The 17,353-nt window shown below is 40.2% G+C and overlaps 1 protein-coding gene across 6 annotated transcripts in view; it reads left to right on the top strand.

The window, feature by feature from the left end:
* Positions 1 to 11,671, top strand: part of LOC117032523 (zinc finger protein 169-like) — a 34,765-nt gene extending 23,094 nt beyond the window's left edge. For 3 of the 6 annotated variants that reach the window (XM_033124123.1, XM_033124122.1, XM_033124124.1), the window contains one exon: positions 9,685 to 11,671. In XM_033124123.1, coding sequence (XP_032980014.1) covers positions 9,685 to 11,237 — 1,553 coding nt within the window. In that variant the 3' untranslated portion in view covers positions 11,238 to 11,671. Of the gene's footprint in view, positions 1 to 1,979; positions 2,071 to 9,684 lie in introns of all 6 variants that reach the window. The other 3 variants (XM_033124127.1, XM_033124126.1, XM_033124125.1) reach the window with 3 other exon arrangements.
* Positions 11,672 to 17,353: the final 5,682 nt, after the last annotated feature.

The following is a 17,353-nucleotide window of genomic DNA, read 5'->3' as shown; positions in this document are numbered from 1 at the left end:
AACTACATATATTTAAAGTGTAAAATTTGGTATGTTTTGACATGTATACAGCCATGAAACCGTTGCCTCGATCCAAAAATACTGAGCATCCCTATCACCCCAAAGTTTCCTTGTGCCTCACTGTAATCCCTGTCTTCCACCCCTCCTCCTTCTCCCCATACCCTGGCAACCACTGATCTGTTTTCTGTCATTATAGATTTGTTCGCACTTTCCAGAATTCATGTAAATTAAATCATACAGAATAATACTGCATTCTTTCACCTCACACAATTACTTTGAGTTCCATCCATGGTGTTCTGTATATCAGTAGTTCATTTCTTTTTATTGCTGAGTAGTATTTCACTATATAGATATCACAATTTATTTAGCCATTTGCCTGTTGACTTTGGGGGGGTCTCCAGTTCTGACGCATACAAATAAAGTCTGTGTGAACGAACATTCATGAGAAGCCTTTGTGTGGACTAAACTTTCCTTTCTTTTGGATAAATACTTGGGACTGGAATGGCTGGGTTGTATGATACATGTATCTTTAACTTTTTACTGACCTCACAAACTGTTTTCTGAAGTGGCTGTACCATTTCACATTCCCACCAGCAGTGTAAGAGAGTTCCAGATGCTCCACATCTTTGTCCAAACTTGGTGTTATTATTTTAATTTTAGACATTCTCATAGCTGTGTCGTGGCATCTTCTGTCGTTTTACTTGACATTTTCCTAATGACGGTTGATGTTGAGAATCTTTTCACATGCTTGTTTGCCATCTGTATATCTTCTTTGGAGAAATGATTCTCAAATCTTTTGCCCATTTAAAAAGTTGGTTTCTTTTCTTTTCTTTTTTTTTATGAAGTGTTGAAACTTCTTCATATGTTTTGTATAGATATCCATTACCAGAAATAAGATTTACAAGTATTTTCTCTGTGGCTTGCTTTTCATTCTCTTAAGCAATTCTTAATTTTGAAGTCTTTCAAAGAGCAATTCTTAATTTTGGTGCAATCTAAATTTCAATTTTTTTCTCTCAGTCTCAATTTTGCTGGTCTATTTAAACAATCTTTACTTAAAATAAGGTTAAAAAGATTTTAATATATATATTTAAAGTTTTATAATTTTTATTTTACATTTAGGTCTATAACCTATTTTGAGTAAATTTTTAAACTTGGTACCAGTTCTGGATTTAGTTACATTTTGTTGTTGTTGTTGTTGTTGCATATACACATCCATTTTTTTCCAGCACCATTTATTGAAAACCCAACGCTTTCTTTGCTCAATTGCGTCGTATGTTTGTGGTAAATCAGTTGACCTTATGTGTATGGTCTATATCTGGACTCTGTATTTTTCTACTCCTCTCTCTTTTTATATCTTGATGCCAGTACTACATAGCCTTGGTTATTTTACATTTATAATAGTCTGGCACTCGGTATAAATTCTCCAACAGTTTTTCTTTTTTCCAAGTTGTTTTAGTTATTCTAGATTCCCTGCATTTCCATTTGGATTTTACAATTAGCTTGGTAATTTTCACAAACACAACAAAAGACTGCTGGGATTCTGATTGGGATTGAGTTGAATCTACATCAATATACGTAAATAATACATGTCATCCAGTACATGAACATAGTATATATCTCTCCACTTTTATGGTACTTTTTAATTTTTCTCAGCATTGTTTTTTAGTCTCCAGTACACAGGCCTTGAGCATCTTTTGTCAGATTAATCCCTCTCTATTTCATATTTTTTATGCTAATTAAGGTGTTTTCAAATTTCAAATTTCAATTGTTTGTTGATAGTACATAGAAATACAATGAATTTATGTATAATGATCTTATATCCGGTAAACTTGCAAAACTTCTTAGTCCTAATAGCTTTTTTTTGTAGATTCTATAAGATTTTCTACATAGGTGATCATGTTATTTGTGAATAAGTATAGTTTGCTTCTTTCTTTCCATTCTGTATGTCTTTAATTTCTTTTTCTTGCCTCATTGCACAGGCGAGAACATCCAGTGCAATGATGGATTTAAATGGTGAGCACGGACATCCTTTCCTTGTTCCTGATCTTATGAGGAATGCTTTCCTCCTAAGTAAGTGTAAGTTTCATAGCTGCCCTTTATCAGCTTGACAAACTTCTATTCCTTGATGAGAGTTTTTATTGGGAATGGATGTTAGATTTTGTCAAATGTGTTTGCGGCATCTTTTCAAATGATGATGTATGTTTTTCTTTCTTAGTTTTTCAATTTGGTGAATTACATTGATGTTTTTTCTTGTTAAACCAGGCTTGTGTCTCTGTTAATACAATGCACTGACTTTATTCAGAGTTCACCAGTTTTACCTTCACTCTTTCATGTGTGTGTGTTTCTTCAGTTCTATGAAATTTTATCCCATGCACATTCAGATATATTGAAAAGATATTGAAAGATACTATATTGAAAGATACAGAATAGTTTCATCACTAGGATTCCTTGTGCCACCACCCTTTTATAGCCACAGCCAGCTCTCTCCTCCCCTCTCTTCCTCTGGCAACCATTAATCTATTCTCTATAATCTAGTCTCTATAATTTTGTCATTTCAAGAATGTTATGTAAAAGAAATCATATTGTATGTTATCTCTTGGGATTCACTTTTCTCTTTCAGCATAACTCTCTCTTTAGGTTGATCCAAATTGTTGCACATATCATCATTTCATTCCTTTTATTGAGTAGTAGTTCACGGTATGAATATACCATTTTGTTAAACTGTTCACCCACTGAAGGACATAAGGGTGTTTCTACAGGTTTCTGGCTATTATAAATAAAGCTGCTGTGAACACTTGTATACAGGTTTTTATGTGAACATAAGGTTTTCATTCCTGGGATAAATACCTCTAGGGTGCAGTTGCTGGGTCATTTGATAAATACATGTTTAGTTTTGTAAAAAAGTGTCATGCCCATTTCTAGAATAGCTATGCCATTTTATATTCCCACTGGCAATGTTTGAGAGACCCAGATTTTGTACATTCTTGCCAGCATTTGGTGTTAGTAGTGTTTTTCATTTTGGCCATTCTGACAGATTTCTAGCAATATCTCTTTGGTTGGTAAGAGTGAGGAGTTTAGTGCATTTCTTCTTGGGGAGAGCTGGGTAGCTTGAGCATATCTGAGTAAGTGCAGTGTATCAAGGCTTTACTCTTCTTGGAAAAGAGACTGGTGTTCTCTCCATGAATAGGTAAAGGCCCTGTTCATGGGTGTCTATCGCTGTCGTTTAGTGAGGTCTTCATGGCATGTCCTTAGCATCTGCTCATTCTCCTCAGATGATCTCTATCCCTCAGGGTGGTGGACAGGTATGAGTGTGTGTTAAGTCTGACCTGACCACTGAATATTCCAGGCAAAGATGATGTGGTAACAAGTGGTCAGAGGAAAGGGATAGTCTCCTTCTACGTTGGCTCATGTGGGTGATTGGCAGCCAGGGACCCACAGACTCAGGTCCAGGTTGTCCACTTAAGCATCTCCAGACACTGAAGTTTAAGAGGGCCCATTTCCTGGCAGTTCATCTCAGCTGGGTGGGCCCCATGAAAGGCGGTTGGCCTCAGGAGTAATGGGTAGCATGCATGTACTTACCTAGCGTTATCGTTTTCTTTTTAGGTGGAATTTACTTACAGAAAATAGGAAATCTTAAGTGTATAGTCTGCGAGTTCAAACAATGCATGAGCCTCCTCAAACTAAACTCTATCAAAATACAGATTATTACTGTCATCCTATCAGAAAATTTCCTTGTGCCCCATCTCAGTAAACCCCACCCCTATCATTCACAGGTACCACTGATTTGAGTTTATTTCACAGTAAATTAGTTTTGTTTGCAAATGAATAATATTTATATCCTTTTGTTTAAAGGTTCTTACACTCACTGTAAAGATTTTAAACTTCATCCATGTTGTTGCATACATATAAATAGTCTGTTCCTTTTTAATGCTCAGTAGTATCCATCACATCATATGAATATATATATGATTGTTTATCCATTCTCCTTGGTAGATACCTTGATGGCTTCCAGCTTTTAGTGATTTTGAAAAAGCTTCTATTAACATTCTTATGCTAGTTTTTTGTTTCTTTGTTTAGTAAACCTTTGTTTTGATGTTCTTTGAATAAATACATAGGGTATATATGAGATGTATTAGTTACCTAGGGTTGCTGTAAGAAATTACCACAAACTGAGAAGCTTAAAACAACAGAAATTTATTCTCACAGTTCAGAAACCAGAAGTTCAAGTCAACCTGTTGGCGGGGTTGTTTCCTTCTGGGGGTTTGGAGAGAGAATCTGCCCCTTGCCTCTCTCCTAGCCTCTGTTGGTTGCTGGCAATCTTTGGCATTCTTTGGCTTGGAGCTGCATCACTCCAATGTCTGCCTCTATGGTCACATAGCCTTCTTCGTTCTATGTGTCTCTGTATATAAATCTCCCTCTTCTGGTAACGATACCGGTAGTATTAAGGCTCACCCTAATCCAGTATGACGTCATCTTGATTATATCTGCAAGGACTCTGTTTCAAAATAAGGCCACATTCATATGTTCCAGGTAGACATGAGTTTGGGTAGGATACTATTCAACCCAGTACACTGGGTCATAAGGTAACTGTATGATAGTTTAGTAAGAAATGACTAGACCTTTTCCAAAGTGTTTGTACCATTTTCCATTTCATGAACAACATACGAGAATTCCTATTGCTTTACATTCTTCCTGACAGTTTTCATTTTCTCGGGTGATCGATGTGTAATGGTATCTCATGGGGGTTTTAATTTCCGTTTACCTGATGATTCTCAACATCGAGCACTTTCTACATGATGTTTGATCGTTCACATATATCATATATGTGCTTTGTGAAGTATCCATTCAAATATTTTCCCATTTTTTATTGTATTATTTTTTGTTGAGTTCTGTGAGTTCTTTATTCTTCGTCATATGTACATTTTGAAAATATTCTCTCTCCGTCTGAAACTTTTCTGTTCATTTAATTAACAATAAATTTTGATGAGTAGATGTTTAGTTGTGAGAAAGTCTGGTTTTTTGCTTTCTTTTAAATTTTTTATTGTCATGATGATAATCTGTATTTTTTCCAAATGTTGTATAGTTTTAAGCTTTACATTTAGGTCTACGATCCATCTTGAATTAACTTTTGTGTATGTTGTGAGGCAGGGATCAAGGTTTATTTTCCTTTTTCATAGGGCTATCCAGTGGCTCTAGCACCATTTGTTGAAGAGTCTTACCTTTCCCTAATTGGATTGCTTTGTTGACAATCCAGTGACTAGCCAAGTGTGTGTCTATTTTACACTCTCTATTCTGTTCGTTTGATTAATAATATGTCTAACCTTAAACCAAACCACACTATCTGTATTACTGTAGGGTCATGGAAAGTCTTGAAATCAGGTAGTGTAAGTCCTCTCCCTTTTTGCTTCTGAAGATTGCTTTGGATAGTTGAGGTCCTCTGCATTTCCACTTAAATTGTAGAATCAGGTTGAGAGAGAGAGACAGGGAGGGATTGAGGGAGAAAAGAAGGGAAGGAAGGAAGGATACCTGGGTAGTGTTTATTATTGAGATTTTAGTGTATCTATAGATACCTTGGGGGAGAAATTAAATCTTACCAATATCAAGTCTTACAACTCACTACCTAGATCTTTTAAATTTGTCTCAGCAAAATAAAAGTTAGTGAGATGCAGCTAAAGCAGTGCTTAGAGCTAAACATATAGCCTTAAGTCATTATATTTGAAAAGAGAACCAGTGACTTAAGCTTTTACCTTTAAGAAGCTAGAAAAAGATGAGCAAAGTAAATGCAAAGTGAGTAAAAGGAAGGGATAATGATGGTAAGTGCAGACATCAATGAAATATAACACAGATTAACAACAGAAAAATTTGCAAGCCATATGTTGATCCCTGAAAGATCAACAAAATTATGTATCACTAGGTAGACTAACCAAGGAAAAAAGGAAGAAGATATGAATAATCAATTCAGGAATGAAAAGAAGTCATTACTATGTATCTTTCATACTTCAAATGGACACTAAAGGGATATTATGTACAAGTTTATACTAATAAGTTTAATAACTGACATGAAACGGATGAATTCATTGAAAAATATTACTGACGCAGGATGGAACAAAATCTGAGTAATGCTACATTTCTTAAAGTAATTAAATTGGTGGTAGATTAATGAACCTGCACATGGAATAAAAATCAAATTGAATCCAACCTTATTTAAAAAGAATTATACACCATGCCCAAGTGAGGTTTATTCCACATACGTGTATACAAGGCTCAACAACACATCACAGGAGTAACTTTCAGTAGGAAAAGAAGCACTTTTGCGTGTCTTCCGTATTGAATACGGTACCTGATTTAAATACAGTTAATGTCACCCTCACAGGAAGCAATTCTAAAAAGAATGTTCATCCATCATAATTTTTGTGCCTAGCTAGTAATGTGGCAAATTTTAAATAAAAGTGATTTAGAATTATAGTGTCCACTTTGGCAAACCCTAAACTTGAACATGGTTTTAAACATCCAGAAATTCCTGAATAAAAGGAGAAATAAAAATAAAATTTTACCAAGGTAGTGTTTTTCAGTGAATCAGACATTTCCAGGATGTAGAAGGAAATTAATCAGTTTAGAAACTCTTTTAAAATCTATAACTGCTCTTGTGTCTGTTGATTTTTGAGACCAATAAGTATGTCAGTAATTGGACAAAACTTTGGTCTCAAAACTTTCCAATAGAAAGAGAGAAAAAAAAATCAATGCCTATTAGCTCCTTAAGGAACTCGTTCCTTCTGCAGCCGTGGGGATGCGTATAGAAGTACAGCTGTGGGTTAAGTGACTGGCCTAAGACTCTGGCTCACAAGAGGAATGCTGTGCATTTATTGCTTTTAGACGATTTAAACAACTTCAAGACTTGGTCAAGAAATGTAAAAGGTGGACGTTTTCAGTGTTCACCAGAATGAACACTTGGAAATTGGACAAATCTCACAGTATGCCATCTCCATGATTTTAGGACAATATAAAAGAAATGTTAGCATATATGATAGTTAATTTTATGTATCGGCTTAGATGGCTGCAGGTTGCCCAGACATTTAGTCGAACATTAGTCTGGTGTTTCTGTAAGGGTGTTTTTGGATGCCTTTAATATATAAATGGGTAGACTGAATAAAGCAGATACCCTCCCTTATATGCGTGGCCCTCATCCAATCAGCTGGAGGCCTGAATAGAACAAAAGGCTGACCCTCTCCCAAATAAGAGGGAATTCCTCTGGCCTGAGTGCCTTCAAGCTGGGACATAGTGATGGTAGTGGGGGAGCGGGGGGGGGGGGGGGGTTGTTTGGTTTTTCCTGTTTTCACACTGGAACTGAAACATCAGTTCTTCATGGGTGTCAAGCCTGCTAGCCTTTAGATTAGAACCATACCATTGGCTCTCTCCTAGGTCTTCATCTTGCTGATGACAGATCTTGGGTCTTTGAAGCCTCCATAATCACACGAGCCAATTCCTTATACCCTTATAATACATCGTGTGTGTGTCTGTGTGTGTGTGTGTGTGTGTGTGTGTGTGTGTGTGTGTGAACACATCCTATCCAGAGTTCTGCTACTCTGGATAACCTGAATACTGATTTTGGTATTGAGAAGTGGGGTGCTGCTGTAATGAATATGTAAAATTGTGGAAGTGGCTTTGGAATTAGGTGATAAGTAAAGGCTAGAAGCATTTTGAGGTGTAAGCCTAGCTTGACAAGAAGAGACTGTTGGTAGAAATATGGACATTAACTGTCATTCGGTGAGGACTCAGAAAGAAAGCAGGATAGCTGGAGAGAAAACTTCCATTTTATTAGAGGATAGATAAATATGAAGTGACTAGCATTCTACAGTATGGATTTTCTATTAGAAGAATGGTTAGAATTGGTTCCTGTAGGGTGACGTCAACTGTATTTAAATCAGTCACTGTATTTAATACAGAAGACACACAAAAGTGCTTCCCTTACTACTGAAAGGTGTTTCTGTGATGCTGTGAGGTTCACCAGAAAGCCCTAGGCTTTAACCCAGCGGTGTACAGCAAGCCAAGGTGAAGGCAGTGGCTGCTTTTCTCTTCCTGTCAAATCATGGACAACTAACAGTCGTGTAATACTGAAAGCTCAGCTGTTAGAACTTTGAAATTACAACAAACTATTTATTGGAAACTGGTGAGCAGAAATGTACACACCTTCCCCAAGTTGTGAAAATGTGAACAGCCTAACTTAACAAAATAAACTCACTGACAGTTCAGTGAGCTGCACTAGAGTACATTTGCTAATGAGAGACCAACCATGGTGGGACCTCTGCTGGCCAGAACTGTATGAGAAGACCGAAAGGATGTTCACTTTCACATCTGGATGTCCAGTGGGCTCAGCACTTGTGATTACCAAAGCCACTGCACGGGAGGTAATCGATCGAGTTAGAGAGAGAGAGAGAGAGAGAGAGAGAGAGAGAGAGAGAGAGAGAGAGAGAGATTTGAGTTTATTGAGTAGTTTGCTGAGAAAGCAGTGTAGGGGGTTTTAAGTGTTAAGAGGTTTCACAGTGGCTATTCTTGTTAGTATTGAAAGCTCGCATTTTTGACCAGATGGAATGAGTCAATACTGTAGATCAGAGTTCAGGAAACATTTTCCCTAAAAGGCCAGGTTAAATATTTTAGGCTTTGCAGCCTCTGTGTTCTTTGTTACAACTACCCAACTTTGCCACTGTGTGAAAGCTGCTATAAACACTACATGAAGAGTGATGGGGCTGTAGTCCAGTAGACCTGTATTTACAAAACACCTGGCAGACTAGTTTGCTGAACCATGTTGTAGATGGTTCAGAACATACGTCTCAGTTTGACTGGTGAAGAAAGAATCAGGTAGGTCTGGAAAGGCCTGTTATACTGCGTTTATTTAAGGGTCATGGTATTATTGTTCATTCATCAGCTTCAGATGGATGGAACCAGTGTAATGGAACAAAGCATACAGATTTGATAGCTCGTAGGCAAGAGCTATTGTAGGCAGAAATTTTTCCTTTTACAACAATATGTGGAAAACTGAGAAAAGCATGTCTTGGATTGACTGGGGACACGGGGAGCCAGAATCCTTTAAGGGGCTGCAGAACTAGACCGTGTCTGTGTTTCACTGCTGAGTCCCCACTTTCTGATAGAGAACCCAGCACATATCCTCCAGGAAATACTTGTTTAGGACAGTTGCAATACCTTCCAGTTCTTCTCCCACACGGACCTCTGACTTCTCCTTTATACTGCCTACCCCACGCGGCCTCTAGGTACAATGACTCCTTTTAATGACCCCATCCTTTTCTTGTAGGAAGTCACTAAAGAAATTTGTAGCAAGTCATATAGTTTAACTCTCAGTAAAAGCATGTATTTGTGGATAATGTGTACATCGCTGTTGATGACGGTAGCTTGCGGGATAATTGTATTGGGGAAGATGTATAACTATTGTCAGCAATTTATAGAGCTGGTGCTGCCTGTGATGCTTTCTTGAAACTTTTGAAGTCGGGATGATAATTAGAGCTGGCTCATCTTGTGAGTGTTCTGTTGTAAGAGAATATAGGTTCATGTGTCACCGTGGGACGGAAGGTAGGTTTGTAAAGGAAGTCTTTCTATGAACACCTGAGGAATGACTGTTGGGTAAGTTTAACTGTCCACCTGTGGTGATTTTGACCGAGACTTTCTCTCCAGCAGAACCAAGGAAAGAATTCCAGCCCCGTCTGTCCTACCCGGTGGCCTTTTCCACTCCGCAGCTCCTCAGAAAATATGTGCTGTGCGGTCATCCCCCGCAAATCCTGCCAAGCTCTTCTGCAGGGAGCCACTTCCCACTAGAAGTTCCAAGCTGCTCAAGTGAGAAAGCAGACGATGGAGGGAGAGGAAACTCTGACACCATTTTCAGGAGGCTGCCACAGAATGGGAGTTCGAGTGTATTCTTCAGCCCATTTCAAGCTCAGCCAGTAGACAGAATAGTAGGTAACAGAGGCGGAGGAATAGACCAGGGGCTGACCTCTGAGGAGGCAGACACAATGTTGACGGAAGCAAACATCTCAGAATCTGGAGCAGTGATATGTGGAAAGTATAGACTAGGCCTTAGCACAAACGTCAGCCTCTTTAGCCTCCAGAAGCATCATGTGTGCCCTGAATGTGGCAGAGGCTTCTGTCAGAGGTCAGACCTCCTCAAGCACCAGAGGATGCACACAGGGGAGAAGCCTTACAGTTGTAGGGAGTGTGGGCGGGGCTTTGGCCGGAAGTCCTCCCTCACCATACACCAGAGGAAACACTCGGGGGAGAAACCGTACATGTGCAGGGAATGCGGGCGACACTTCAGGTACACGTCCTCGCTCACCAACCACAAGAGGATACACTCTGGGGAGAGACCTTTTGTGTGTCAGGAGTGTGGGCGAGGCTTTCGCCAGAAGATTGCCCTCATCCTGCACCAGAGGACACACCTGGAGGAAAAGCCCTTCGTGTGTCCCGAGTGTGGGAGAGGCTTCTGCCAGAAGGCATCGCTTCTCCAGCACCGCAGCTCACATTCAGGTGAGAGGCCCTTCTTGTGCCTCGAGTGTGGGCGTGGCTTCAGGCAGCAGTCGCTGCTCCTCAGTCACCAGGTCACACATTCAGGGGAGAAGCCTTATGTTTGTGCTGAGTGTGGGCACGGTTTTCGCCAGAAGGTCACCCTCATCAGACACCAGAGGACACACACAGGGGAGAAGCCTTACCTGTGCTCTGAGTGTGGGCGTGGCTTTAGCCAGAAGGTCTCCCTCATGGGACACCAGAGGACGCACACAGGGGAGAAGCCTTACGTGTGCCCCGAGTGTGGGAGGGGCTTTGGTCAGAAGGTCACCCTCATCAGACACCAGAGGACACACACAGGGGAGAAGCCTTACCTGTGCTCCGAATGTGGACGCACCTTTGGCTTCAAGTCACTCCTCACCAGACACCAGAGGACACACTCAGGGGAGGAGGCTGATGTGTACAGAGTGTGTGAGCGAGGACTTAGCCAGAAGGCCCTGCTCACATCTGATCAGAAGACACACTCAGCACAGAAGCCATGTGTGTGTGGTGAGTGTGGGCGTGGCTTTGGCTTCAAGTCAGCCCTCCTCAGACACCAGCGGACTCATTCGGGAGAGAAGCCATACATATGCAGGGAGTGCGGCCGTGGCTTCAGCCAGAAGTCTCACCTCCACAGACACAGGAGGACCAAGTCCGGCCATCACCCCCTGCCACAAGAGCTGTTCTCCTGACCTTTACCTCCCATGAGTGTGAAGATGGCAGAAGTCACTAGGAAATGTTCTACTTTGCTCAAATGCAGTGGAGAAAAATATATACTGCATTCTTTTAGTCATCAGATCACTGATTTATGGTCTCCCTCCTGTGCTAGCAATGTGTTTTATTTGCTAGGGCTGCCATAATAAAATAGCATAGGATTGGTGCCTTAAAGAACAAACTTCTTTTCTACAGTTTTTGAGACAAGATATCCAAGATCAATGTGTAAATAGTTTGGTTTCTACTGAAGCTCCCTCCTCGGCTTGCAGATGTGACTGCATTCTTGTTGTGTCCTCACATGGCCTTTATTCTGTGTGGGTGCTTTCCTGGTATCTCTCCCTCTTTTAAGGACATCAGCCATATTGGGTTAGAGAACTTTTAAAGACCCTGTCATTAAATAACTCACATTGTATATCATGGTTTCCACGTGAATTTGGGGGGAACAATTCAGCCCATAAGAGTCAGCCTGCTGATGCCCCATATTCATATTCTCACATACAAAACAGCCCCCAAAGCTCTAACACATTCCGGCATCAACTGTGTGTCCAGGAGTCTCACCTGAATCAAGTGTGGGTGAGACCAGAGGTGCATTTCATCCGTAGGCACAACTTCTCTTCAGCCGTGTTACCTGTAAAGCAGACAAGTTATCTGCTCCCAAAATGCAGTGGTGAGACAGGCCTAGAATTCCCATTCCAATGCCGAAAGTGGGTTGGAGGCTCAAGAATGGTTTCTGATTAGATCCTCTGCCCTGTGGGCCCACGAGTGGCAGGGGTGGTACCGGGTCCACTGAAGCCATGGAGAGACATACTGGCCCCCAGACTCCTACTCTCTGGGCCCACTGTGGCACCAGCAGACCTGCTTATCTCTGTGTCACCTTTGGGGTCATTCTCCCCTCTCGATGGATAACACGTTTGCAGCCGGATAGTTCTGTTCTCCTTCCTGTTGAATTCCTTCATTTTATCCCATCTACCTCATTGTTAGTCCAACCTGTCAGTGTTTCTGCTAAGATAGTTGACTGGTTCCAAACTAATCTCTATCAAATGATGGTCTAGCCATACTGTGGTGCTCTTTCCAGAACATGCTGTCTCATATTTTGCAATATGGATAGGCTGAGGATTTTCCAGATCTTCAAGTTCTGGTTCCTTTTTGTTTTAACAGTTCCTTTAATTTATAATCCTACTTTCACATTTTACTGTGAGGAGGAAAGAGAAGCCAGGCTGCACCTTCAACACCTTCCTTAGTAATCTCCTTAGCTAAACACGTAACCTGTGCCCTCTGGATACCCAAATTTCATATCTGGCCAACAACTCTTCCCATAAAGGGGTGTTCTGGCCTTCCCTTCCCTTTCCCCATGAGTGTGACGATGGTCGAAATCACTAGGAAATGTTCTGCTTCCCTGAAATGGAATGGAGGAAAAACAATGTCACTTTCTTTCAGTGTTCATAAGATAGTTGGTTTAGGGCTTACTTTCTAAGCAGCAGTCCTTTATGTTTTATGCTCTTTTATTTTCCGTAACTGCTTCTTTACAAGTTTGCACACCTGATTGTGTGCCTTATTCTGTCAAGAACCCCAAATTATTCAAGCTCTTGGGGGACATGGGCGAGTCACTCTACATTTGTTCTAGACTCTGGTTATATACAAGGAGAATGATATTATAATGCCCTTCATCCTCACCCCTTCCTAAGTCCTTCAACAGCTGTGTGAGATCCCAAACCACATACTCAGCCTCCCCCAACAGCAAAGTGAAGGGCACCTATTAACACCTGAGCTTGCAGCCCGAGGTCCCATGCCATGAGTTGTGAATACGTGCAAAGATCCAGCCTGAGCACTCAGGCCCTTCAGCCACAACGCACCCTCGTACAGAGCACCCACCTTCATATGCAGGCAAGACACTGCCCCTTTACCATTGCATTTGTGCTTTCTAATCCCCAGAGCCTACAAATACCAGCGCAGGACTGGCCATGTCCCCTTACCTTGGGTACTGAATGTTCACTACAAGATAATTTTCACCAGGCCCAGATGCTTTGCTGGCTTAAAATCCAGAGATAATAAAAGATTAATAAAGTTTAATATACAAAAAACAAACAAACAGACAAATAAACAAAACCTTTGCATGGCAAAAATACCATAACATTAAAAGACAAATGACTGGAAGATAATTATATAACATATAAATCAATATATTTTACAGATAAAGGGTTAATATTCCCACTTCATTGGAACTTCTAAAAATCCCAGAGAAAGACCAGAAAGCCTATAGAAAAGTGGGCAAAGGACATGATCAGCCAGTTTAGCAAAAAGGGTATAAACAAAAGAAAAGACGTCCCAGTCCTCACTCATGATAAGAGAAATGCAAATTACAACTTGACTGAGATAACATTTCTCACTCATCAGCCGGCAAAACTTCAAAAACTGGACAGTGCTCTGCATTGGTCGGGCTGTGAAGAAACCGGCATTTTCATACACTGTTGGTGGGAATGCAAAATGGTAAAGCCTTTTACAGGGGTACTTGGCAATACTTAGACTGTAACATGTACCTATTGACACAGCAAGCACACTTCTAAGAATCTATCCTGCAGTGTCAATTGCAATTTTATGACTCTACACAACATGCACAGGGTTATTTTTCACAGTATTATTTATAGTTGCAAAATATTGAAAACTGCTTGAATGTTTAAACATAGTCAATGGTATAAACTGGAGCATAGACACAATGCAACTGAGTAAAATGCAACTGAGCAAAAGGCTGGAGAAGAAGATACTAATGAAACACTATGGAGGAAATGTTATTAACTGAAAAGAGCAAAGTGCCAAAAGCATGTATAGCTTGTTACCTTTTGCCTGACCACGGTGTTGTATACCTGAAGCTGAAGGTGAATACTATTGAATGTCAACTATAGTAAAATATATGTACAGTGTCAAAAAAATGTATACACACTTTAAGACAAGAAAAACTTATTAAAATTGTAATAATATATACCGATAACAAAAGATGACTCCAAGTCATGTGTGTACAATTTTGGCATATATATACACACACACACACACACACACACACATATATACATGTGTGTGTATATATATATATGTGTGTGTGTGTGTGTGTGTATACACATATATATGTATATGTGTGTGTGTGTGTGTGTGTGTGTATATATATATATATGTATTCCAGGTATGTGGAGCACAGCATAGGGAATAGTGATGGAATTGTAACAGCTATTTATGATGTTAGAGGGATAGTAAATTGGGGGAGTAGGTTATCACTTTGTGAGGGGTGTAAATGTCTAACTGTTACATTCTTTTGTACATCCAAAACTTATAAAAAATAAAATGACCAAATGTATTTTAAATAGATCATATTAAAAGAAAGAAAGAAGGGAAAATAACATAGTTTTTTTTAGTTTGAGGATATTTGACCACATATCCTCAGTCTTGGGCAGCGTCTACTTTTATGTGTGTGTGAGAATTACAAACAAATCCTAAACTCTTTTGTAGGCTTGTTTCTTGTAGCAGTATGGTGAAGCAATTCTGAAACTATTTTGGATGCCTTACAGGACTAAGCAAATGTCTATGTTGTTGGGAGCCAGGGTCTCACTGTGCAAGGAAAGCCATGTAAATGCAGAATCGGACAAAGCAAGGAAGAATCCTGTGAGGATGGACTGGGATCAGAAGTACTGGTGTGAATTTAAGATTGCTAAGATTTGTACATGTATGTCTGTACATGTTTCTGTGCTCGTGCATATTTGTGTGTATGTGTATATACTTGTACATATCTTCTACCTCTGTCTGCTGAAAAGACCAAGAAGCAAGGACACTCCAGTAGCAGTGAACATTCCTGCCATCCAGATCTTAGTCCTAACACCATTTTTCCATTAATGCAAACCCCGGCTTCTTGGATTAAGGGCTCCTTCCAGAGCAGAGTTAGGGCAGTGAAGGTATGAGATGATCCTGGAACATACCGTAATGCCAGAAAGTAAGGAAGTGCTAAAAAAGAACCTGATGGAGCATGGAACAAGTTTGCAGGTGTTTCCACTCACTGGACAAATCTGGGAAAATTTCAGCACCAAACTAATTGAGTACACTGAGTTATAAACCACTGGGAAAAGAGGAAACTTATGAGTCTACAACAATAATAGTATATAATTAAATGAAGTCTGCTGCTTATAGTACAATGTCAACAGCAACTGGTAACTTCGCTTATTCCTCCTAATCGTAGCATCTTACATAATCATAGTGCATTTATTAAAGTTAAGGAATTAACATTGGGGCAACACTATCAGGAACTGCACAGTGTATTCGGACTTTCCACTATTGTCCTTTTTCTGATGTAGAATCCACTCTAGTACCCCACATTGTTTCTGGTCATTATCTCTTTAGTATCCTCCTATCTGACAGTTTCTCAGTCTTTCTTTGTCTTTCATGACCATAACACTTGAAGAGAGCTGGTCAGGTATCGTATTGAATGCTCTTCAATTTGGGATGTCTGATTACTGGATTTGAATCATGGACATTTTGGAAGAAATCCACAGAAGTGAAATGTCCTGACTGTATCTCATCCAAAGGCACATGATGCCAACAGGACTTATTCCTGGTGATGTTAATGCTGATCACTTGGTCAAGGTGATGTCTGCCAGGTTTCTCCACCATAAACTTAACCATTTACTCTTTGCATACCCCATTCATTAAAAGTAGTCAGGAAGTCCAGCCCATGCTCTAAGGGTTGGGAATTAAGCTCTCTCTCCTGGAGAGTGGATCTTGTGAGTACAAGAGCAACATAGTGAGAGTGCTTCTTTCAAGCCCCACAAAAGATAGTGGCCTGGTGGTTCTTGGATCCCAAACTAGCAAAGACAGTCCAGGTGGGGCATTCCTGCCTGGATGGAGCATAAGTTCTGCTGATAACACCAGGTGAGTCCAGCAGCACCAGAAGATGGAATCGAGTAGGATCCCTGCTACCAGTAAGTGGTGAAGGGAAGTTCTCTCTTTTCTCACAGGATTGACAGTCCTCTCACCTAGAGACAGCAGGCAGTTAGGTGCACCAGCCACGGGGTTCCTGCCACAGAAATACCTGTCCCCACAGAACTCAGACTCCCCACCTTATTGCAAGACACCTGGCAGCCAGGTGGTACCGGAAATGACATCCTCCCTAAACAGTGCAGTCCAGGAAGGGACTGCTCCGTCCCCTACTGACAGATATCAGGTAGCCAGGAGGTACTGGGAATGGGGATCTTGACATATCAGTGGCTCAGTCTGTGAAGTTTTACCTACATTTTGGGCTAGAGCATCCATTTCCCTACCTAGAGACAAAGCATCCCGTTTTGTGAAGTTCCCAACACACTCCCCAACAACAGCAGGGAAAAGTGCACGCAATAGTGTCACCACATAAGCTAAGGAGCTGACTAGCTTTCCAAGAGCTCTGAAAACTAAGTTGTCATTGGAACAAAGAACCCACAAAAGTAGGAGAGGATCTGTGTGCTAACCCTAAAATCAGGGTGACTTGCTGCTAAAATGAAAGATTAAATAGGACCCAGAGTCTCTTAACAAGTAATATTCAAAATACAATAGAAGATTAACCATCATACCAAGAACCAGGAAATCACAATTTAAATGAGAAAAGATGAACAACTGACACCAACACTGAGATGAATAAGATACTGGAATTATCTGACAGGGATAGTAAAGCAGTCATCAGTAAAATGCTTAAAGCAATTACAAGTTCTCTTACAACAAATGAAAAAGTACAAAATCTTAGAAAAGTTAAACCAGAAAATCCAGTGGAAATTATAGAACTGAAAAACAGATTTAAAAACTGATTGAATAGGCTCAGTGATAGAGTGGATATGACAGAAATTGGAACCAGAGAATCTGAGGACTGATCTGTAGAACTTAGCCAATCTGAACGACAGTGAGTAAATACTGTGTGAAAAACATCTCTGCGGCAAGAACAAAACAGCTAACATTTGTGTCATCAGAGTCTCAGAGAAAGAGTGGGATTGAAAAATAAATATTTGAAGAAATAATGACTGCAAACTTCTGATACTGACAAAAGACATAAATGTGCAGATTCAAGAAGCCAAAAGAATTCCAAAAGTTA

This window comes from Rhinolophus ferrumequinum, chromosome 12 (assembly GCF_004115265.2).
Source record: "Rhinolophus ferrumequinum isolate MPI-CBG mRhiFer1 chromosome 12, mRhiFer1_v1.p, whole genome shotgun sequence".
Lineage (NCBI taxonomy): Eukaryota > Metazoa > Chordata > Mammalia > Chiroptera > Rhinolophidae > Rhinolophus > Rhinolophus ferrumequinum.
Note: the sequence above shows the minus strand (reverse complement) of the source record. Positions and strands in the feature narration are given on the sequence as shown.